General features: G+C 56.3%; 1 protein-coding gene across 2 annotated transcripts in view; it reads right to left on the bottom strand.

The window, feature by feature from the left end:
* ARHGAP39 (Rho GTPase activating protein 39) overlaps positions 1 to 19,191 on the bottom strand; it is a 53,994-nt gene that overhangs the window by 484 nt on the left and 34,319 nt on the right. Inside the window, exons 5-11 of one of the 2 annotated variants that reach the window (XM_054590597.1) lie at positions 14,686 to 16,057; positions 13,005 to 13,566; positions 5,375 to 5,467; positions 2,648 to 2,721; positions 1,176 to 1,375; positions 601 to 692; positions 39 to 208 (exon numbers count right to left, since the gene is read on the bottom strand). In XM_054590597.1, the coding sequence (XP_054446572.1) occupies positions 39 to 208; positions 601 to 692; positions 1,176 to 1,375; positions 2,648 to 2,721; positions 5,375 to 5,467; positions 13,005 to 13,566; positions 14,686 to 16,057 (2,563 nt within the window). The remainder of the gene's footprint in view (positions 1 to 38; positions 209 to 600; positions 693 to 1,175; positions 1,376 to 2,647; positions 2,722 to 5,374; positions 5,468 to 13,004; positions 13,567 to 14,685; positions 16,058 to 19,191) is intronic. The other variant, XM_054590598.1, reaches the window with a different exon arrangement.

The following is a 19,191-nucleotide window of genomic DNA, read 5'->3' on the forward strand; positions in this document are numbered from 1 at the left end:
GGATGGGGGGCGTGTCCGAGGAGGGGCCCACCACGCACCTGGAGGAAGCGGATGAGGTAGCACAGCACCAGGCGGTTGATGCGGGGCAGTGCGTGCACCACAGCCACGGCCGCCTCGGGGTTCTCGTAGTGCGCGATGCACTGCTCGTAGAACTCGTGCGGGATCAGGGGCTCCTCCAGCTCCCGGTACCACAGCTTCAGCAGCGACGCTGCGGACACAGCGTGCGCGCTCAGCCGGCCTAAGGGGCTGGCACCCCTGGGTAGAGCGCAGCGCGAGGAGCACCCTCCTGACCCCGCAACTGGGGTGTGAAAGGGGCTGGGTGGGGGTGGGGCAGAGGTCCGCCTGGCCCAGACCCTAGCGAGGTCGTGAACCTGAGGGTCTGGACTGATCCCGGAGGCCTAGGGGTTGGGCCGGGGTCGACGCGCGCAGTGGAACCTCTCCAAGGGCAGGCTGTGTGGCGGCCGTGAGCCGGCCAGGCTGCAGGGAGGCCGGGCTGCCTCCGGACACAGGGGTCGTCCTTGCCGCTGCGTCACCGCCGGGGAGCCATCCGCACCGTGCGGACCGAGCCTGCTCCCGCTGCCACGGGGGCTGGGGACTCACCAGGGACGTGGGGGTCCTCCAGGCCTGTAGGCACCTTCCACTGGTCCACCTGTAGCTTCAGGGCGTTCACTTCATCAATGTCCCCAGGGACCCTGTGGAGCAAAGTGAGGGCGTCAGAGAGGAGGGGCTCGGCCGCTCTCCATCCGATCGGCCCCCTTCCAGATGCATTCCTGTGGGGGGCCGCTGACGCCCGAACCCACAGGCCTCAGTTTCCCCAAATGTCTCTCCAGGGCATGGGTCGGCGGGTCGTGATGGCAGGTGGGCTCCACTCCCCATGGGACGGTGGGCGCCACCCCCAGCCACGGCGTCTCTCTAAGCCCGTTTCTCAGGCTCTGCTCATGGCTGGGGTCGAAGGGCCCCCGGGGCCCCGGGGGCTGCTTCCGCAGGGGCCCTCCTGCCCGGGCCGGCCCGCCTCGCCGGGCCCCAGCGGCCTGGCCCTTCGCCGTGCCCTCCCCCCGCCCTGATGCTGACCCCTTCGGCTGCTCTGAAGCCTGGTGCCCCACGGCCCCGGTCTGCCTGAGGTGCACGGGGGGGGCCCCCGAGGCCCCCACACCCAGCGCCCAGGGCCCAGGCACCTGAAGATGCCTTCCGTCTGGTCGCCGTTGAGCGCCAGCACCTCCTCAGACAGCCTTGTCTGCACCCAGGGCAGCTGTCGCTCGGGGTAGCGCTCCTTCTGCATGCTCATGACCTCCTGCAGCGCGCTGCCGAACATGGACGGGCTGAACACGGCGTTCTTGGCGTGCCGGATCTCCTCCACGTTGGGCTTCTTCAGCCCCTGCAAAGACAGCCCCACTCTGTCCTGGCCCAGCTCCCAGCGACCCTAGCCTGCCCCGAGCTTGGCCACCCCCTCCTCTCCCTTTGTCCTTCCATTCCCCTGAATTCCAGGCTTTTGCTCACCCAGAGCTGGGGACACCCTGAATCCCTGGCCAGAGTTACCAGGGGGGCTCCTGCCAGGCCACCTCTAGAACCGAGACCCATGGGAGAGGGATGGGAGTGACTCCTGGGCAGGACCGTCTGGGAGCTGCCTGGGGTCAGAGGGGCCGGGCCCTAGGCCACACGCAGTCACCCTGGGGGGGTGGCACAAAGGACGAGCCTGGGTGGTTGCCGGCAGTGGCTTCTCAAGTCTGTGTCAGGGCCAGAGCAACGCATCCAGGGGGGAGAGGAAGTGGGAGGGGGAGACCAGGCTCGGGGACAGTGGGAGGCCGTTGCCCTCAACAGAGGTGGGGGCGGGTCAGGTGCAGGAGAACCCCTGGGGCTTCCTGGATGGGGCAGGGGCTTGCACGGGAGGCTGGGGACAGCTGCACACACCGCACCCGTGAGGGCGCACGGGAGGGGAGGATGGCGCAAGTCCCAACAGCCCCGGGGACGAGGCCCGGCTGTGCGGCAGGACTAAGGCCTCCTACCCTCCAGGAGCTGGAGGGTGGGGCGGGCTGCGGGAAGAGGTGTGACCGCCAAGCTCCCGCAGGTGGCGGGCGGCCCCACGATGCCCTGCGCCAGGGGACCAGTAGTGCAGGGTGCTGCTGGGGCCACCTGCCACCTGCCACCTGCCCACATGGAACAGGCTCGCCTCTGTGGGCTGGAACCCGGTCAATGGGTCTGGACTTCCAGACCCCTCCGAGGCGGGCGGGCAGCCCGCTGCGCGCGCAGGGGCGTGAGGCAGCCTTCTGAGCTCACCTGCCACGGGGAGGGTCCTCTCTGGGAGGGGTGGTCCCTGGGCCTACCTTGTGTACCCAGCCACACCAGCCAAATGGTGGCAGGCCAGGGGCAGCAGGTGTTGCCACCCTCGCTAGGCTGGTGGCCTAATGGCCTGGCCCAGCCACATGCCCCTTTGTCTGCAGTGGCCCGAGCTGGGGGCACACCCCTGCCCGAGTCCCCCCTGGTTGCCAGCCCAGGTGGGCTCCCCATAGCACCCTCTGCACTGTGAGCTGCTACTGCCCCTCCCCCAACTGTAGGCTGCCTGGGGGTCCCTGCCTCCCTCTGTGCCCTGTCCACGCATCTCTGGCAGAGCCCACCCGCCCTGCCCAGCTGTCCTGGGAGACGCTGGTACCTTCTTGGCCCCGGTCAGGGCTGCCTTCTGCAGCTTGTGGTAACAGTACTTGGCGTATGTGCTTATCGCCACCCCTGGAAAAGAACAGACGCTGGTCGGCTTGGTGCAGACGGGCGGGGCTGCCAGCCAGTGACTGGGACAGGGAGCAGCAGAGAGGGTGAGAAGACGCAGCCCTGCCCGAGCCCTGGGCGTCCTGGCCGGCCTGGCCAGGTTCCCGCCCACCCCTTGCTCAGGACAGTGGGTCCTCATTTTCTAGGCCTGTCCTCTGGGGCAGAAATCCACATGGGGAAGCGAGGGTCATTCTCTCACCTCCAGAAGAGCCAAGCTGGAGAAGGAAGCCCTCTGCCAGCCCACCCCCACCCGCAGGTCCAGAAGAGCAGTTTGGGCATGAGACCTGTTCTCCCAGATGAGCCACAGACAGGACAAGGCAGGGCCTGGGTCCCAGGCCCTCCAGACCTCAGGCTCCCCCGCAGCTGGCCGTTTCCGTGTGCAGCAGGCCTGGAGGCACTCAGACCCCAGTGCCGTGGGCCAGCCCGGAGGGAGGGTTGGCGCTGGCTGGAGAGCAGGCCCAGCACCCCTGCCCCCGGCCCCCACCGGAGACCCTGGGTGAGGGCCTCAGCCCCCAGAACCCCCTGCCTGCTGGGTCCAGGGCGGGGTCAGGAGAGGGAGGCCCAGTCCTGGTCCACGGTGCAAAGGGAGCGGGTGTGGAGGGTCCTGGGTGTTCGAGCCTGGGTGTTGCCAGGAGGGCGGACTCCGGGCTCTCTGCAGCGCCACCCTGGCAGCACAGCCGGTCCCTAGGGGTCATCAGGGGTCGCGGCTGGGCCGGCATCCTGAGGGCAAGGACCTCAGGGACCTTGGCCGGGGGGCTCTCCAGAGATGAGGGAAGAGGAAGGAGGGGCAAGAGAGGAGACCATACTCGGGTGGGTCTGGAAGATACGGTGCATCTTTCCTGGGCCAGGAAAGGGAAGAGAAGGGGAAGTGGCAGCAAGACAGAGAACACACAGTGAGGCCGAGCCCAGAGGGACCACAGACCAAGGGACAGACAGGTGGGCTGGGCTGCACTCTGCCCCAAAGCGCCTGTCCGTTGCCCAAGGGAGCCCTCTAGACCCAAGTCTCAAACCCACACGCCTGAGTCTTTTACAGGAAGCAGTTTTTTGTGGACATGAGGATCCTGGGACCCCAGTGGGAAAAACACAAACATGTCTTGGTCACATGAAAACCTTTTCATTTCTAGTTTTCACAAGTTTTGTCATTATAACTTGTAAGGGGATTCTTTTTTTAGAATCATCAAAATAAGCACAAACACTTCTCATAGATGTTTACAGAGAAGCCATTTCAGGTCCCTGGGGACCCAGACGCCCGGCAGGGAAGGCTAGCTGCAGCCTCTGACCAGGCGGCCCCAGCCCTGGACCTTCTGCCGCAGACTGGTGTGCCCCTCGCGGCTGCGCTCTTGCTTTAGGGGAATGGGCGGCGCTTAAACTACGGGCCCGGGCTGAGCTCTGAGCACTCGGAGTCCAGGGAGCCCTTTGCTCAGGGATGCGCTGTCCCTCACACTCGGGGCAGGCCTACCTGCCCCTCAGCAGGTGGCTCCTGTCCTAGTCTCCGGGTCTGGGGGAGACACCTCCTGACCTCTGCCCCAGGGCCTCCTGGGGCCCCACCCGGCCTCTCCAACAGGCTGGGACCTGGAGGGCCGCGGTGACCGTGGCCGGGTGCAGCCGCCTGTGCCTGAGTTTGCTGCTCTGTGGGACGGGCAGGAGCGCCGGTCTCCCACGTGCGGTCAAGGGCTGCGCTCTGTTCCAAGCCCATTGCCCCGTTGGGCCCCGCTGGGACACACCTGTCCTGTTTTACAGGTAAGGAGACAGAAGCCCGCAGAGGGACAGCAAAAGCAGCCCTCCCGGGGTCCATGCTGCTGTGCAGGGTCCAGGACCCTGCCGCCCCCTCCGCTCCCGCCCAGCACCACCTCGGGCTGCCGGGTCCTGCTCCGCAGCTGCAGGTCCACAGGGACCCTCCCGCTGTGCTCCCAGCTCATCTGGCTGTTGCTGTTTGACTCTCAAGAAAGGCTCAGGCCAGAGCTCAGCGCTCCTCCACCCCTGTCCCAGACAAGAGCGGGCAAGGCAGCCAGAAACCCTGGGTTTGGCCGCCCCCTCCTGCCGAGGGCAGCCCAGAGGCAGGGCCAGGGGGGAGTGGCCTCAGGGGAAGAGCAGCCGGCTAAGCAGGGGTGCACCCAGGCTGGGGAAGGGGCAGGTGCGGCGAGGGTTGACCTGACAGCAATGGGGCTCACGGCGCCCCCTGCAGAGAGGCACAGCCCTGGGGATTCAGGGCTTCCCTGGAACTGGGACTGGGTGGGTTCCTGAGCCAGGCCTCCCGGGATGCCTGGGCTGTGGGTCAGGGCTGGGAGGCACTTGCCCCAGGGTGCTCCCTCACCAAACACCTACCCGGTGCCTCCAGCAGGCCCTGGCCAGTTAGCCCTCACCACCCCGCCCCACTGAGAACCCAGCATGCAAGTCGGAGACTGTTCTGAGCGCCACAGAGAAAAGCACACGGCGGGTGTGGCCGCCCCCAGGAGCCTGTCAGGGGGGCCCTGCCAGCTGCTCCGGGGGCCACAGGCCTGGTGGTTAGTGCCCCGCCCTCAGCCCAGAAGCGGTTAGAGAGAGGAGGTCAGGAGGCCGAGGCCGGAGAGCAGAGCTGTGCAGACGCAGCACAAGGGGCTGCAGAGAGAGGCCCTACCATCCGGCTCCTCAACATAGGGCTTGGGTTTCTTTCTCAACTTGGACTTCTTCTTAGTGTTCCTTTCCAGGAGTTCCTTCATGTGCTGTGTCACTGGAGAGCAAACAGAGCCGTGAGGACCACGAACACAACGGCCGGAGCGAGCGCCTACTGGGTCCCCGTGGGGCCGGAGGAGGCCCCTGGGCCCGCGGGGGCCGAGCCTGGTCGGCTGCGGAGGGGTTGCTCCCGCCAGACTCCTCCCGGGAGACAGGGCCACCGGCCAGTGCCCAGCTGGGGACCGTGGGGCCCCGGCCCAGGAGCGCCGATGTGGGCGGGCGTCCTCTAAGGGGCTGCTTCCCACGCACACCCCGGGGGGCAGGGCGTGTACTCGTGGGTGTGAGGCTGTGCGCGCAAGCTGCCTGGGCTCTGTGGCTGGGGAGGCGCCAGAGGCCCTCCGAGCAGGTGTGGGAAGGGGACACAGGGAGCTCAGGGCCTGCCAGCACAGGAGGGCAGGGGGGCGCCCCTTCGTAAACGGCCGCGCTCTAGGCCTGCTCCCGAGTGGCTCTGGGTATGCCTCCCGCTCCGCACTTAACACCTGCAGTTGAAGCGGACACTTTGCTCCCTGCCGGCACCCACTGTCTAGAAGGAAGTCACAGCCCAGGCCACTCCCTGACAGTGGGCCGTCTACCTCCTGACGGGAGGAGAGCTATCTATCATTTTTATATCAGGATGGGAAAACCGATATTTTGCACTTTGGGTTATAATCTGAGACGACTTTGTTTTGTCGCTAGAGTGCAGCGCTGGGCTCTGGGCGCTTCTGCAGTGGCTCCTGCGCCCTGTGATACGCCCATTTTCCTGTTCACCCTCCAGCACATCCGCACTTTGGCACCATGTGCATTCCCTGCACCAGCCCTAGAATCAGCAGTTTCTCCAAGGAGCTCTGGTTGTTTTTAATATAAAATGGTATTAGAAACCAAGATCTGGGCGTCAGGTGTGCTTACTGCTTTTGGGGTGCCACCGCTTCTGGGCGCTCTTGGCTGACGTTCCAGAGATGTGTTACTGGCCCTGCATACATTCATTCATCTATAAATGTTTCCATCCTGATGCTTCCAACTCCGACCCATCGCCACATGGATCCCGCCAGCCTCCTCCGGTTGCTTGTCTGTGACTTTGTTTATCTTTTCATTCTCTTAGTGGTGTCTTTTGAAGAGCAGATTTAATTCTGATGAAGTCCAATTTATCAATTTTTTAATAGATAGTGCTTTAGGTGCCACATATCAAAACCTTTGCCTAACTCAAAAACACAAAGATTTTTTTTCTGAGTTTTGTTCTAGAAGTTTTATAGTTATAATATTGGTTTATGATCCATTTTGAGTTAATTTCTGCATAAACTACAAAGTATGGGTTGAAACCCATCTTTTATGCATTTGGATCTCCCACTGCCCCTGCACCGTTTGAGGAAAACACTCCCTTCTTCCCTGTGTGTCTGGGCCTACCTTTGCACGTTAGTGCGCCCTGCTGGCCCTCGGCCCGCCTTTAGCCAACACCCCATTCTCCCCATTACCGCATCTTTAAATAAGCCTTGAAGTCAGGTAATGTCAGTCCTCCAACTTCATTCTTTTTTCCAAAGGTATTCTGCCCCTTCTAGGTTCTTTGTATTTTCTATGAATTTTAGAAACAGCCTGTTAAATTGTAAATTTTAAAGAAAACTATTAAGATTTAGAGTAGGATTGAATCTACAGAACAAACTAGGTAGAAGTAACATCTTAACAACATTACGTCTTCTGATTCATAAACACAGTACATCTCTTCATTAATTTGGGTCTTCTTGACTTTCTGCAATGTTTTGTAATTTCAGTGCAGAAGTATGATACATCTTTTGTCAGATTTACCCATTTATCAATTTTAAATTTATTGCAAATGATATTTCAAAACATCCATTTCCAATAGTTGGTTGCTAATACATAGAAAAAATGATTTTTTATATCCTGAAACCTTGGTGAAGTCACTTGTTAGTTCCAGTAGTATTTTTGTAGATTCCATAGGACTTTGTACATGGAGACTGTTGTCTGTGAGTAAAGACAACTGTATACTTCCTTTCCCATCTGGACACCTTTGGTGTCTTTCTCGTGACCCTGTCCTGGCCAGGTTCTCTGGCGCCAGGGGGCATAGAAGGGGGGAGAGGAGCTCTTTGCTTTGGTCCTGATCTTAGGGAGAAAGCAGCCAGTCTTTTTTGCCTTGTGTAAAATGCTGGCTAGAGGATATTTTCCTAATTATGATAAAATACAGACATAAAACGACAGCCATCGAATCATTTTAAGTGTACAATTAAGCAGTATTAAGAACACTCACAATGATGTGCATCCACCATAGCTACTTCCAAAATCCCTTCATCACCACAGACAGAAACCCTATTCCCATTAAGCACTAACTGCTCACTTCCCTCCCCCAGCTCCTGGCAACCTCTAATCTACTTTCTGTCTCTATTAATTTCCTATTTTAGATGTTTTATAGAAGTTGAATCACACAATATTTGCCTTTTTTTTTTCCTGGCTTCTTTCATTTAGCATAATTTTTTAAGGGTCATCCATTTTATAACGTGTATCAGAACTTCGTACCTTTGAGATACCAGGAGTCGTAACCCTCAAAGTGGGTGTTAACCCCCAAGAGAGCACATCTTCTTAACTCCCCTGCAAGGCCAGCCCTCTCTTCCTCTCTCACGCCCGTGGGATCTTCCTTACTTCCCTCCTTCATCTCAAATGCATAAAAAAGGCTACACAACTGTCATTCTCTGGAGCATTGGAGATCTTGCTCCCCCAGTGATACGCCATCAGTTTGGCTCTAATAAACTCTTCCAAGTTGAGAGAGAAGGAGAGAGTCTTTTTTATGGCTGGAAAATATTCTGCCGTACGGGCAGACCACACTGTTCAGGCGGTCATCTGCTGGCGGGCACTGGAGTCGTTCCCACGTTTTTGCCTTTGTGCACAATGCTGCTGTGAGCGTGAGAGGGCAAGTATCTGCTCAAGCCCCCGCTTTCCATTTTCTTAGGTGCTGTAGGTGTTTACAGACATCTTTCATCAGGTTAAAGAGGTTCCCTTCTAGTCCTAGTTTGTTTAGTGTTTTTTCCAGACATGCAATGTTCAATTTTGTCAAATGTTTTTTCTACACTTACTGAGATGGTCACATGGCTGTCCTTTTTCACTCTGTTGAGTGAGAAATTACAATTGACTTTTGAATGTTAAACAGACTTTTGAGTCAATGAATAAATCCCCACTTATTCAAGATGCATATCCTTTTCATATGCTGTTGAATTCAATTTGGTAAAATAAAATATTGTTAATAATTTTTGCTTTAGGTTCATGAGGGATACAGTTTGTGCTTTTCTTTTTGTAAAGCTGGTATAGAATAAATTGGGAACTATTCCCTCCACTTTAATTTTCTAGATGAGTTTAGAAACAATTGCTATACAAAAAATAAAATGTTTGGTAGAATTCACCAGTGAAGCCATTTGGGCCTAGAATTTTTTGTGGAAAGGTTTTTAAGCACCAATTAAGTTTCTTTTCTTTTTAAATTAGGAGAGGACTTGCTTAGGAAGCTAATTCAGTTCCAAATTTCTTTAACATACCAGAACATTAAAAACCATAAAAACCTTCAAAAATTTCTTTAGATACATGATTTTTCTGGTTATCTATTTCTTCCCCCCCACTCTGTTTTCCTTCATGTATGTTGTTGCAGTTTGGTTATATATTTCTTATTGAGTGATCATTGGTAGTTTGTGTCCAAGGAATTTAAGTTGTTCATAATATTTCCTTACTATGAATATCTATTGATTCTGTAGTGATATCATTTCTCATTCTTGATGGTGGCAATTTATGTCTTCTCTATTTTTGTTCCGATCAGTCTGGCTGGGGGTTTATCAATTTTATTCATCTTCTCAAAGAATCAGCATTTTGTTTCACTGATATTCTGCATTATTTTTCTATTTTCTCCTTCACTGATTTGTATTCTGATCGTCATTATTTCATTTCTTCTGCTTACTTTCTATATAACTTACTTTTTTTAAAAAAATGTTTCTTGAAGTAGAAGCTGAGGTCACTGACTTCAGATCTTATTTTCTAATACAGGCATTTAGGTGTTATAAATTTCCTTCTAACAACTGCTTTGGCTGCATCTTATATATTCAGAATGTTTTGCTTTCATTTTCTTTCAGCTCAAAATACTTTCTAAATTACCTTTTGATTTTTATTTGACTCATGGGTTATTCAGTAGTATGTTATTTAGTTTCCAAATACTTGGGGATTACCCAGATGCCTTTGTATGACTGATTGCTAACTTAGTTCTGTTGTGGTTAGAGAGCACATTTTCTATGACTCACATCCCTTAACATTTAGTGGTACTTGTTTCACAGCTCAGAATGTGCCATTTTGAAACTACGGCTGGGATTTGAGTGGCAGATGCTCTGGGTCCAGAATCTACGCTCTCGTTCCACTGTAGCTGCTTTTCTCCCTTAGACTTGAAACTAATTCTTTTGAGCTTCAAGTTCGCACCCTTTCCAAACCATTGTTAGAGGAAACGTTTAAAACCTCACTACTGCGGATTTAAGGGTTTGCTTCCTGCTTTGGCTTCTGAGCTTTCCTGCCACGTCCTTGGGACCCACTTTTCTTGGTCTGCCAAATCAGTTTCCTGTGCTTGTCTATGTACTTTGCTTCTCAGTTTCCAAAACACGGTTCTTCCTTTTCCAGTCTCTTTGTCCTTGTGAGTTTCATTTTTTTTATTGTGATACATATACATAACATAAAATTTATCATTTTTAATTGTGCAGTTCAATGGCATTGAGTACATTCATATTTTCATATTGTTGTGCAACTATCACCACATCTGTCTGCACAGCCTTCTCACCTTCCCCAGTGGAAACTCCGTACTCACTGAACCGCAGCTCTCCATTTCTCCCTCCCTCCGACACACGGTGCCCACCGTTCCACTTCTCTGTCTCGGCGAATCTGCCTACCCCAGGGGCCTCAAATGAGTGCGGTCACACAGTACTCGGTCTCCTGTGACTGGCTTCATTCACTTAGTATAATGCATCCATGCTGTGACATGTCAGAATTCCTTCTTTTTTGAGCCTGAATAATATTCCATTGTGTCCATGGGCACTTGGGCTGCTTCCACCTCCTGGTATTGTGACTATGCTTCCATGAATATGGGTGTGCAAGTATCTCTTATGTCTCTGCTTTCTTTTCTTTTGTGTATGTACCCAGAATTGCTGGATCTTATGGTAATTCTTTAATTTTTTTGATGAATTGCCACTCTGTTTTCCACAGTGGCTACATCATTTTGTATTCCTTTGTAACTTTTGGGTTGTTTTTTTTTTCCTTTTAAAAATTTCTTCTCTGTTCTTGTACCAGGAGTTGGACATTGAATCCAAGTAAATGCGTGTGTTCACTCGCTCCTCTTTATCTGGAACCCGGTCAGTGCTGGTGGGGCGGGAACGCGTGAACAGTGAGTGAAGGCCCCGGGGTCTGCAGCCCTGCAACGCGCTCCTTTGCAGAGCAGACGGCAGAGCTGCAGTGTGTGTGCCCACCACCAAGCGCCCGCGGTGTCTGGGTGAGCGCCTGCTGAGGGGGACCCCCGGGAGACAAGCTGTGAAGCCGCCCTGCTGGTGGACGGCATACAGGTGTGACCACGTAGGAGGCAACTCTAAGCTGGGGGGTGCGGCCTTGGTTCCTAAGAGTGGTGACCACACGGTCGATGTCACACACATGCTGGCAGATGAATCACAGGCTTCTGAGGCTGCGGCCGCAGCACGGTCCGGGGCGGGGTGGGAGCTGACTCAGCTTGGTCCTTGCCGGTGCTCCTCAGATAGGCCCAGGTCCCTCTTCCTGAGCAGAGGCTGCATCCTCCTGGGCTGATGCGGCCCGCCTTACTCATCAGCCAGCACCCACAGTCCTGACATGGGCCAGTGGGAGGGAGCTCAAGGCCTGTTCTCTGGGCTCACTGCTGAGCAGGGCCTGTGGCAGACACCCACTGGGGGTGGGACTCAGGGCCGGGGGACAGCCCTATGCCATGGGAGGGAGACAAGATCCCACCGGCCAGATGCCGGTGTCTGTCAGTGTGACCAGAGGCCCAGTCTCCCTTTGTGGGCCCAGACCACACGGTGCTCTGAGACCATCTGGGCCTCACTCAGCCACGGCTGCCTAGGCCAATCCGATTCCCTCTTACATGCCAGCCAGGCTGCCAGAGTGAAAACACAAGGGCAAAGGCTCACAAACTTCTGTGCCAAGAGAAGCTTCCTGCTGGGCCCAGAATGGGGCCTGGAGGCCAAGCTCCTGGAGGAGGCCCCGGAGGCCTCTGACCTGTCTGTGCACTGCTCACTCACCTTTTACAGCGGCGAGCACTCCCTGGGCCCCAGGGCTGCCTGCTACGCAGTGGACACACTCCTCTAAGCTTCCAACTCAAAGTAGTGACATTGTAAAGCCTTTGGGAGAAGCTGAGCTGGACTGTAAGCCAACAAGGGCCCACTTGCTCCTGGAAAAGCCCAAGGCAGGGCCAGGCTGCCCATCAGCCTGTGTGGCTGCACGTGCAGGGAGCCGCCTGGGGGAACCTGTCGCTGTGTTCAGGATTTGGCTTCAAAACTGCACGCCTGGGTGAAAACCTCAGGGTTCCCGTGGTCTGCTGCCAAACAACGAACATGCTGGATGGTGCCTGCGCCCCTTCCCTTCCCCCAGGACCCAGCACGGTCCTGCCCTGAGACCCATCACTGCACACACACACGTGCTTGCCCCCCACACCTGGGCTGTCCTGCAGAGCAGGCTATGGCATGTCTGACCACTTATGGGGCATGTGTGAGTGCACACGCGCACTTGTGTGTCCACACGCTGTTTACAGCCCTGTCCCCGTGCTCACTCTGCCTGGCCCAGGACTCTCGGTTCAGCCACGTGGCGGGCAGCACCATGGCCCCGAGGGCATGCCAGGCCTGGGTCCAGACGAACCTGACGCATGGCCCTCAGGAGCCCGGGGCGGAAGCTGGCCCTGCACTTGGCCCCAGGCAACTGTCAGCAGGGGGCTCCCTGTGCTGGTCCCAGCCTCTGGCCACCCTGGGCAGCTCAGAACCAGCCCCGCCTGCAGCACCCTCACAGCCTGCGGCGGACGGGCCAGTGTGCGCTGTGGCCGCCACGCTCCTCCCTGCTTTCAGGAACCCTCCTCCCGGACCCCGGTCTTTTCCCCAGAACAGACAGCCTCAGCCTGGCCAGGGTGGTTTCGACCCCAGGCCAAAGGACAGCTGAAAACGAATGAAGTCAGAGCACAGGGGCCACTATGGCCTCCTTGCCCTGGTCAGGTAGGGCACGTGGCCACAGTGACACCTGGTGGCTGAGACGTGGATGCCCGTGCGTCTTCGTCCTGGCTCCCGATCTGTTAGCCTGTGGCCGGGGACCCTGTGGCTCTTCTCAGGGCCTCAGTGCAGAGGACGGGCTCCCTGAGGGCCCTGCGTCCCAGTGGAAACCCAGGATGTGGCCTCTGGGGCACAGGTATTTGCTTGGACACCTGCTGCCTTCGAGGTGCCGCCCCGCGCAGGCCAGGAAGCTCTCAGCTTGGCCCTGGCCGGGCGGGCAGCGGAGCCTCGGGCACCAGGGGCCCGGACACTGGGCCTTACCTTTGGTGTCGTTGACGGGGTCCATGTGCCGGTAGATGTAGCCCTCCAGGTAGGAATGGAACTTGGGCGTGGGTGGGAAGAAGGCCAGGCAGATGGCCATGAGCTCCCAGCCCCGGGCCAGGCTCTCCAGGCGGAAGTTCTCGGTGGTCTGCCGGCACAGCTGGATGTAGAGCTCGTCCCGCAGGCCCTGCAGGCTCCAGCCCTTGGTGGCGATCTCCAGGGCCACGTGCAGTGGGTCGGCCTTGGCGCGCCGGTCGCCCATGTACATCTGGATCAGCTTGAAGATCTCGCACGCCTCCTTCTTCACGTGGCGGTCGCTGGTCACGATCATGGGTTTCTTGATGGACTCGCTGCTCCAGGCCAGCATGTTGGCGATGGACACCTTCCGCCGGAAGAGGCCCTGCGTGTGCTTGTTGAAGTGTTTGGAGGCCCAGTTCTCGATGTCGGTCTCTGAAGACGGCTTGCGTAGGGTGAATGTGGGGAACACGCAGCTGGCACTGGGCATCACACTGCGGGTCTGCCGACTGCTCTCAAACTGGGCACAGGTGCCGAGGTCCTCGGACTGGAGAGGACAGATGGGCCGTGAGGGGGTGGGGGCCTCCCTGACCCGGCCAGGTGAGAGGCACGGCCCCCCCGCGCTGGTCCCAAGGCGCTGGGCAGGGCTGTCAGGTAACCTGCTGGTAGGCGAGGCAAGGCAGGAACACTTGCTGGGTGTCCCCGAGGGGCGGCCGGGCCTACGCCTCCAGCTCTGCGCCTCTTCGAGACCTACCGGCCCCACAAAGACGCGCGAGCGTCCTCCCCACACACGGTCATGCAGGGACTCGCAGAGGTGCCCTCCCTGTTCCTGAGACCAAAGGTGGGGGGACCAGCGCAGGTCTGGGAGCGAGGGAGCCTCCTGCGTTATGAACCACAGACAGAAGCGTGCAGAGCTCCCCAGGCTGGAGGGCCGCTAAGGTGGCCCCGCCACGGGGGTCCCTGACCGCCCACGGTCACTGGGCCTTCGGGTACAATTTCCCTGGCAGGGCTGGGAGCGGATGGGAGGAGCCTGACACGCAGAGCCCTTCTGACCACTACCAGCTCTGAGCAGGTGCCAGGGCGTACCATCCGCAGGGCTTTCATGAAGCAGGTCAGGAGGGGAGAACCAGAACACCAGCCCACATCAAGTTCTCGGCACTGAGTTCCCAGCCGTCAACCCGGACAGAAGGTGCATGCAGGCCCCGAGGGTCTGACCATGGCCTATGCCGGGTGCTTTCCTGGGTGGACACATCTAGCCAGGCCTCTGCTTCACCCCAGCTCCAGCCCCAGGTCCTGGGGCCTCGGGGGGCCACGGGGGGCCTGCTGAGCCCACCTGGCCCCAGCGCTGGTGCCGGGCGCCCTGGTGAGGAGCCTTGTTCAGGAAGACCCCTGAGCCACCCGAGGAGCACCTGACGCCCCACCTGTGCTCCTCACGTGAGAGCCTGTTCAGAGGTGAGAGAAAGGCTCAGGTTCACTGGGTGGGCATGCCCACCCATCTCCCCTGCCTCCATGGCCTGGAACCAGGGAGTGGCCTCTGGCACCCAAGTGACTTGCGAGAACCAGGCTGAGGGAGCCCTGCCTTGGGGGAGTCCCTGTGGGCATTTGCTGCCTGTCTACATGGCCACCGCCTGCCCCGCCCCTGCCCGCCCACCAGCTGTGTCCCTACCTGTGAGGGGTGGAGGTAGGGCTCAGGCGAGGCCAGGTTGGTCTGCACGGAGACACTTTTCTCGAGCAGGATCTGGGGGAAGGCGAGCCTCTCCAAGGCGCCCCTCTGCCAGTGCTTGCTGCTCTCCTGCTGCGCCAAGGCCTCATCCTCGCTGAAGGCGCGCACCACGGGCCCAGGCATGGGGGGCGGCACGGCCCCATCACTCTCGTAGCCTGAGCCGTCCTGCTGGGAGTCCCAGCTGCCCCTTTGCTTCATGTGGAAGTGGGCCTGCTGTGCCTCCCAGGCCAGCCTCGCCTGTGCTAGGAAGGGCTCGGCCCCGCCCCGCGCCCCGTCGGCCTCGCCTGCCTTGGCCTCCGCATGCTTTGGGGCCAGGCTGGGCCCACACTTGGGCCGCTCCTCAGCCAGGGACTGCGGGAGCAGGTCGCAGTCTCCGGGGCTGTCAGTGGATGAGGCGCTGGGGGCTTGGCACAGAGTGGGGTTCCTGCTCTTCCTCTTGCGCGTGCCCGGGGAGTAGCCCGTCGAGGACATAGTGTCCTGCTGGCTGGACCAGGACATGGCGTCGTCCTGGGCCTGGGGGAGCGGGGAGGGTGGAGGGGCATGCCGCATCTCAGGCCCCTCCATGCTGCTGTAGTCCCCTGATGTCACCCCTAGGCGCTGGTCCCGCAGCAGGCAGGGGCTGGGCTGCAGCGAGAGCGAGCCCCCCCCCGGGTTGGGGGTGTACTTGTGCCGAGGGCCTGCCCGCAGCCTGGGGCTTGAGCCGGCCTGCTCCACGTACACCAGCTGCCGCACATACTCCTTGCCCGCAGGGCTGTACTCCAGGCTCAGGAAGCGCTCTGGGCACTTCTGCCGGGTGAGCACCAGCTGCTGGAAGGGGGAGGTCGAGGTCTGCTTGGGCGACTGAGGGAAGGGCACCAACTTTCGGCCTGGAGACCGTTGGGGTGAGCCAGCCTGGCAGGCCCCGCCAGCCTCGCACTGCACGTCCATGGGAGGCTCATCGTAGAGGGGGGCCTGGTACTCGATGGGGGGCTCCTCGTAGAGGGGGGGCTCGTAGGCGTAGCGTGGGGAGGAGGGCTGTGAGTCGCAGGCAGGCTTGCGCGGCTGGGCCAGCAGTGGGGAACAGCTGCCCAGCTCAGCCCTCTTCAAGAAGGGGGATGGCCTCCGCTCGGGGAAGAACACTGAGCCGTCTGGGTCCGGGGCAAATGTCTGCAGGCTGGGTGAGTGCTGCCCACCTGAGGGTCTACGGGAGCGGGCCCCCGGCGGGCTGTCCAGGGCACACCCATTGCCCTGGGGGGAGAAGAAGCTGGGCTCCCGGTCGGCCACTTTGATGAGCATGCGTTCCTTGGCGCCCGAGTTCCACCGAAGGGAGGTGGTCCTGGGGGGAGGGGACAAGCACAGGTTACCTGGGGAGGCCCTGGCATGTCAGACGCTACCTGGTGGAGGCAGAGTCCGGTCTCGCTGCCAGTCTGGACCCATGGCCCACCCACCTGGGACGCACGCGTGTCTGGAGTCGGGACCCAGAGGGCCTGGTCATTTCCCATCCTCCTCCTTGCCAATCCCCAGTGGGGGCTGGGGGCCTGGTCCTTTTAGGAAGGCTCCCTGGAAATGACCTGTGTATCCTTCATTGCGGGGGCCCCACAGAGCTGCCCTCACACACCTGAAGCAGTTCTACAGCCTGCCCCTCCGGGAGGGCTCTCTGCCAGGGAGCTTCCCTCAGGCCCCGCAGTGGACGGCTGCCCCTCATGTCCCTCCCTGATTTGGTCCCAGCCAAGCCCCACGCACGCGCTGTTTCTGTAATGGAGAGCAGGGGCAGCCTCCCCGACAGTGGATTTGATGGGAGTATTTCCCTGCAGGCCTTATGCCCTGCTCAGTGCTGCCCCCCGCTCCTGCCTGAGGAAAGCCAGCGTGCCCACCCCCTAGCCTGTGCACAGGCATCTTGGGTCTTGTTTTCAAGCAGAGGCTCCTGTGAGCTACCAAAAAGCTGTGTCCTCCTGTGGCTCTGTTCACAGTCGTCACTCTGCACCTGGGCAGAGGTGACAAACTGCTCCCCAGGGCCTGTAAGTTCAGAATCGGACTAAGGGCACCCACAACCTCAGGAACCATGCTAGACTTCTGAGCCTCGCTTACTCTGCGATAACACAGGCGACGCCACGCTTGGGAGTGGAGTGCAGGCGCTCAGACTCAACGCCCACTCTGCGCTCTGCCCGCCCGAGGTCGGCAGGGCACCACTCCAGGGACGGCGCCTGGGGTCCAGGAGAAAAGGCAGGGCTCACCGCCAGCCACTCGCGCTCTCCCTCTAGCGCCTCCCGGCTGCTTTGAGGAAAGTTGTATTTCCCTGGTGACAAATGATGTGAAGCATGCTTCATGGGCTCACTTGCCATCTCTACGTCTTCTTTGTGTCTGAGTCTGGCCCATTTTTAAATCTGGTTGTTTTCTTACTGTTGAGTTTTGAGGTATCTTAGATAAGTCCTTTATCCAATGAATCTTTTGGGAATATTTTGTCTGACTTGTCTTCTCAATGTCTTCCGCAGAGCAGAAGCATGTAATTTACAAAGCCCAGGTTATTATTTATTTATTTATTCGTTCCTTTATTTATTTATTTATTTATTTAGTGGGTTGTGCCTCTGGTGTTGTATCTAAAAAGTCACCTGCATATCCAAAGTCATCTAGGTTTTCTCCTGTGTTATCTTCCAGAAGTTAAGTTCAGTGTTTTACATTTAGGTCTGTGATGGATTTTGAACTAATCGTTTTTCAGGGGTGTAAGGTCTGTTATCTAGTTCCTTTCCTCCACGTGGATTTCCAGTTGTCCCAGCATCATCTGTTGAAAAGACAGTCTTTGCTCCCTTGTACTGCCTCTGCCCCTTTCCCAGAGATCAGTTGACTACGTTTATGGGGGCCAATTTTTTGGCTTTCTGTTCCATTAATCCATTTCTTTATTCTTTTGCCAATACCACATTGTCTTCATTACGGAAGCGTCACAGTAAGCTTTGAAATCAGGAAGTATTGGACTTCCTACTTTGTTCTCCTTGCATTATCATGCTTGCAATTCTGGGTCTTTTGCCTCTTCATATAAATTTTTGAGTCAGTTTGTTGATATCCACAAAATAACCTGCTGAGACTTTTTAAAAATAATTGGCTTTTAGAGAAACATTGATTGCTGTTCCACTTAATTATGCATTCATTCATTGGTTGACTCTTGTATGGCATCATGCCCCGGCCAGGGCCTCGCTGGGATTTTGGGTGAAATTACATCAACTCTATAGATCAGGCTGGGAAGAAATGGCATCTTGAAAATACTGAGTTTGCCTATCCATGAACATGGGCCACTTCTCCATTTAGTTTTTCTTTAATATCTTAGAATTTTGCAGTTTTCCTCATAAGGATTGTCCACATTTTGTTAGGTTTATACCTAAGTATTTCATTTTGGGGGTGCTAATGTAAATGATATTGTTTTCAGTTTCAAATTCCGCTTGTTCACTGACAGTATACAGAAAAGCAACTGACTTCTGTACATTCACCTGGTACCCTGCAACCTTGCTATAATCACTTACTCGTTCTAAGAGGGGTTTTTTTTTTGGTTGTTTAGGATTTTCTTACATAAATGACCATATAATCTGTAAACATAGTTCTATTTTTTCCTTTGCAATCTGTACACCTGTTACTTCCTTATTTTATTATATTAGCTATGGCTTCCAGTATGGTGTGGAGAAGTAGAGGTGAGAGAGAACATCCGTATCTTGTTCCTCATCTTAATGGAAAAGCTGAGCTTCTCATCATTAAGCATGATGTTAGCTATAGTTTTTTTGTAGATATTATTTATCAAGTTGAGGAAATTCCTCTCTAGCCCTAGTTTATTGAGAGGTTCCCCCGGCCCATGAAGAATGAGTGTTGGATTTTGTCAAGTGATTTTTCTGCATCTGGTGATATGACCATGGATTTTTCTTTTCTGGCTTGTTGATGTGAGGGATTGTATTAATTTTGCATACCTAGGGTAAATACCACTTGGTTGTGCTGTATAATTCTTTTTAAACATTACTGGATTTGATTTGCTGATATTTTGTGGAAGATTTTTGTATCCATGTGTGTCATGAAACAGATTGCCCTAGTTTTCTTTCCCTGTAAGGTCTGTCTGGGTTTGGAACTAGGGTAACGCTGACCTCAGAGAATGAGTTAGGAAGTGTCCCTTCTGCTTCTATCTTCCAAGAGATTGTAGAGAATTGGTGCAATTTCTTTCACAAAGGTTTCATAGAATTTACCAGTGAACCCATCTGGGCTTGGTGCTTTCTGTTTTCAAAGATTATTAATTATTGATTCAATTCCTTTAACACAGATAGGCCTATTCAGATTGTCTATTTCTTCTTGTGTGTTTTGGCAGATTGTGTCTTTCAAGGAACTGGTTCATTACACCTAGGTTATCAAATTTGTGTCCACAGACTTGTTCATATAATTATTACATTATCTTTTTAATGCCCACAGGCTCTGCAGTGATGTCTCCTATTTCATTTGATA

Source organism: Pteronotus mesoamericanus, unplaced genomic scaffold, assembly GCF_021234165.1.
Source record: "Pteronotus mesoamericanus isolate MK-2021 breed Mesoamerican mustached bat unplaced genomic scaffold, CSHL_Meso_final scaffold_174, whole genome shotgun sequence".
Lineage (NCBI taxonomy): Eukaryota > Metazoa > Chordata > Mammalia > Chiroptera > Mormoopidae > Pteronotus > Pteronotus mesoamericanus.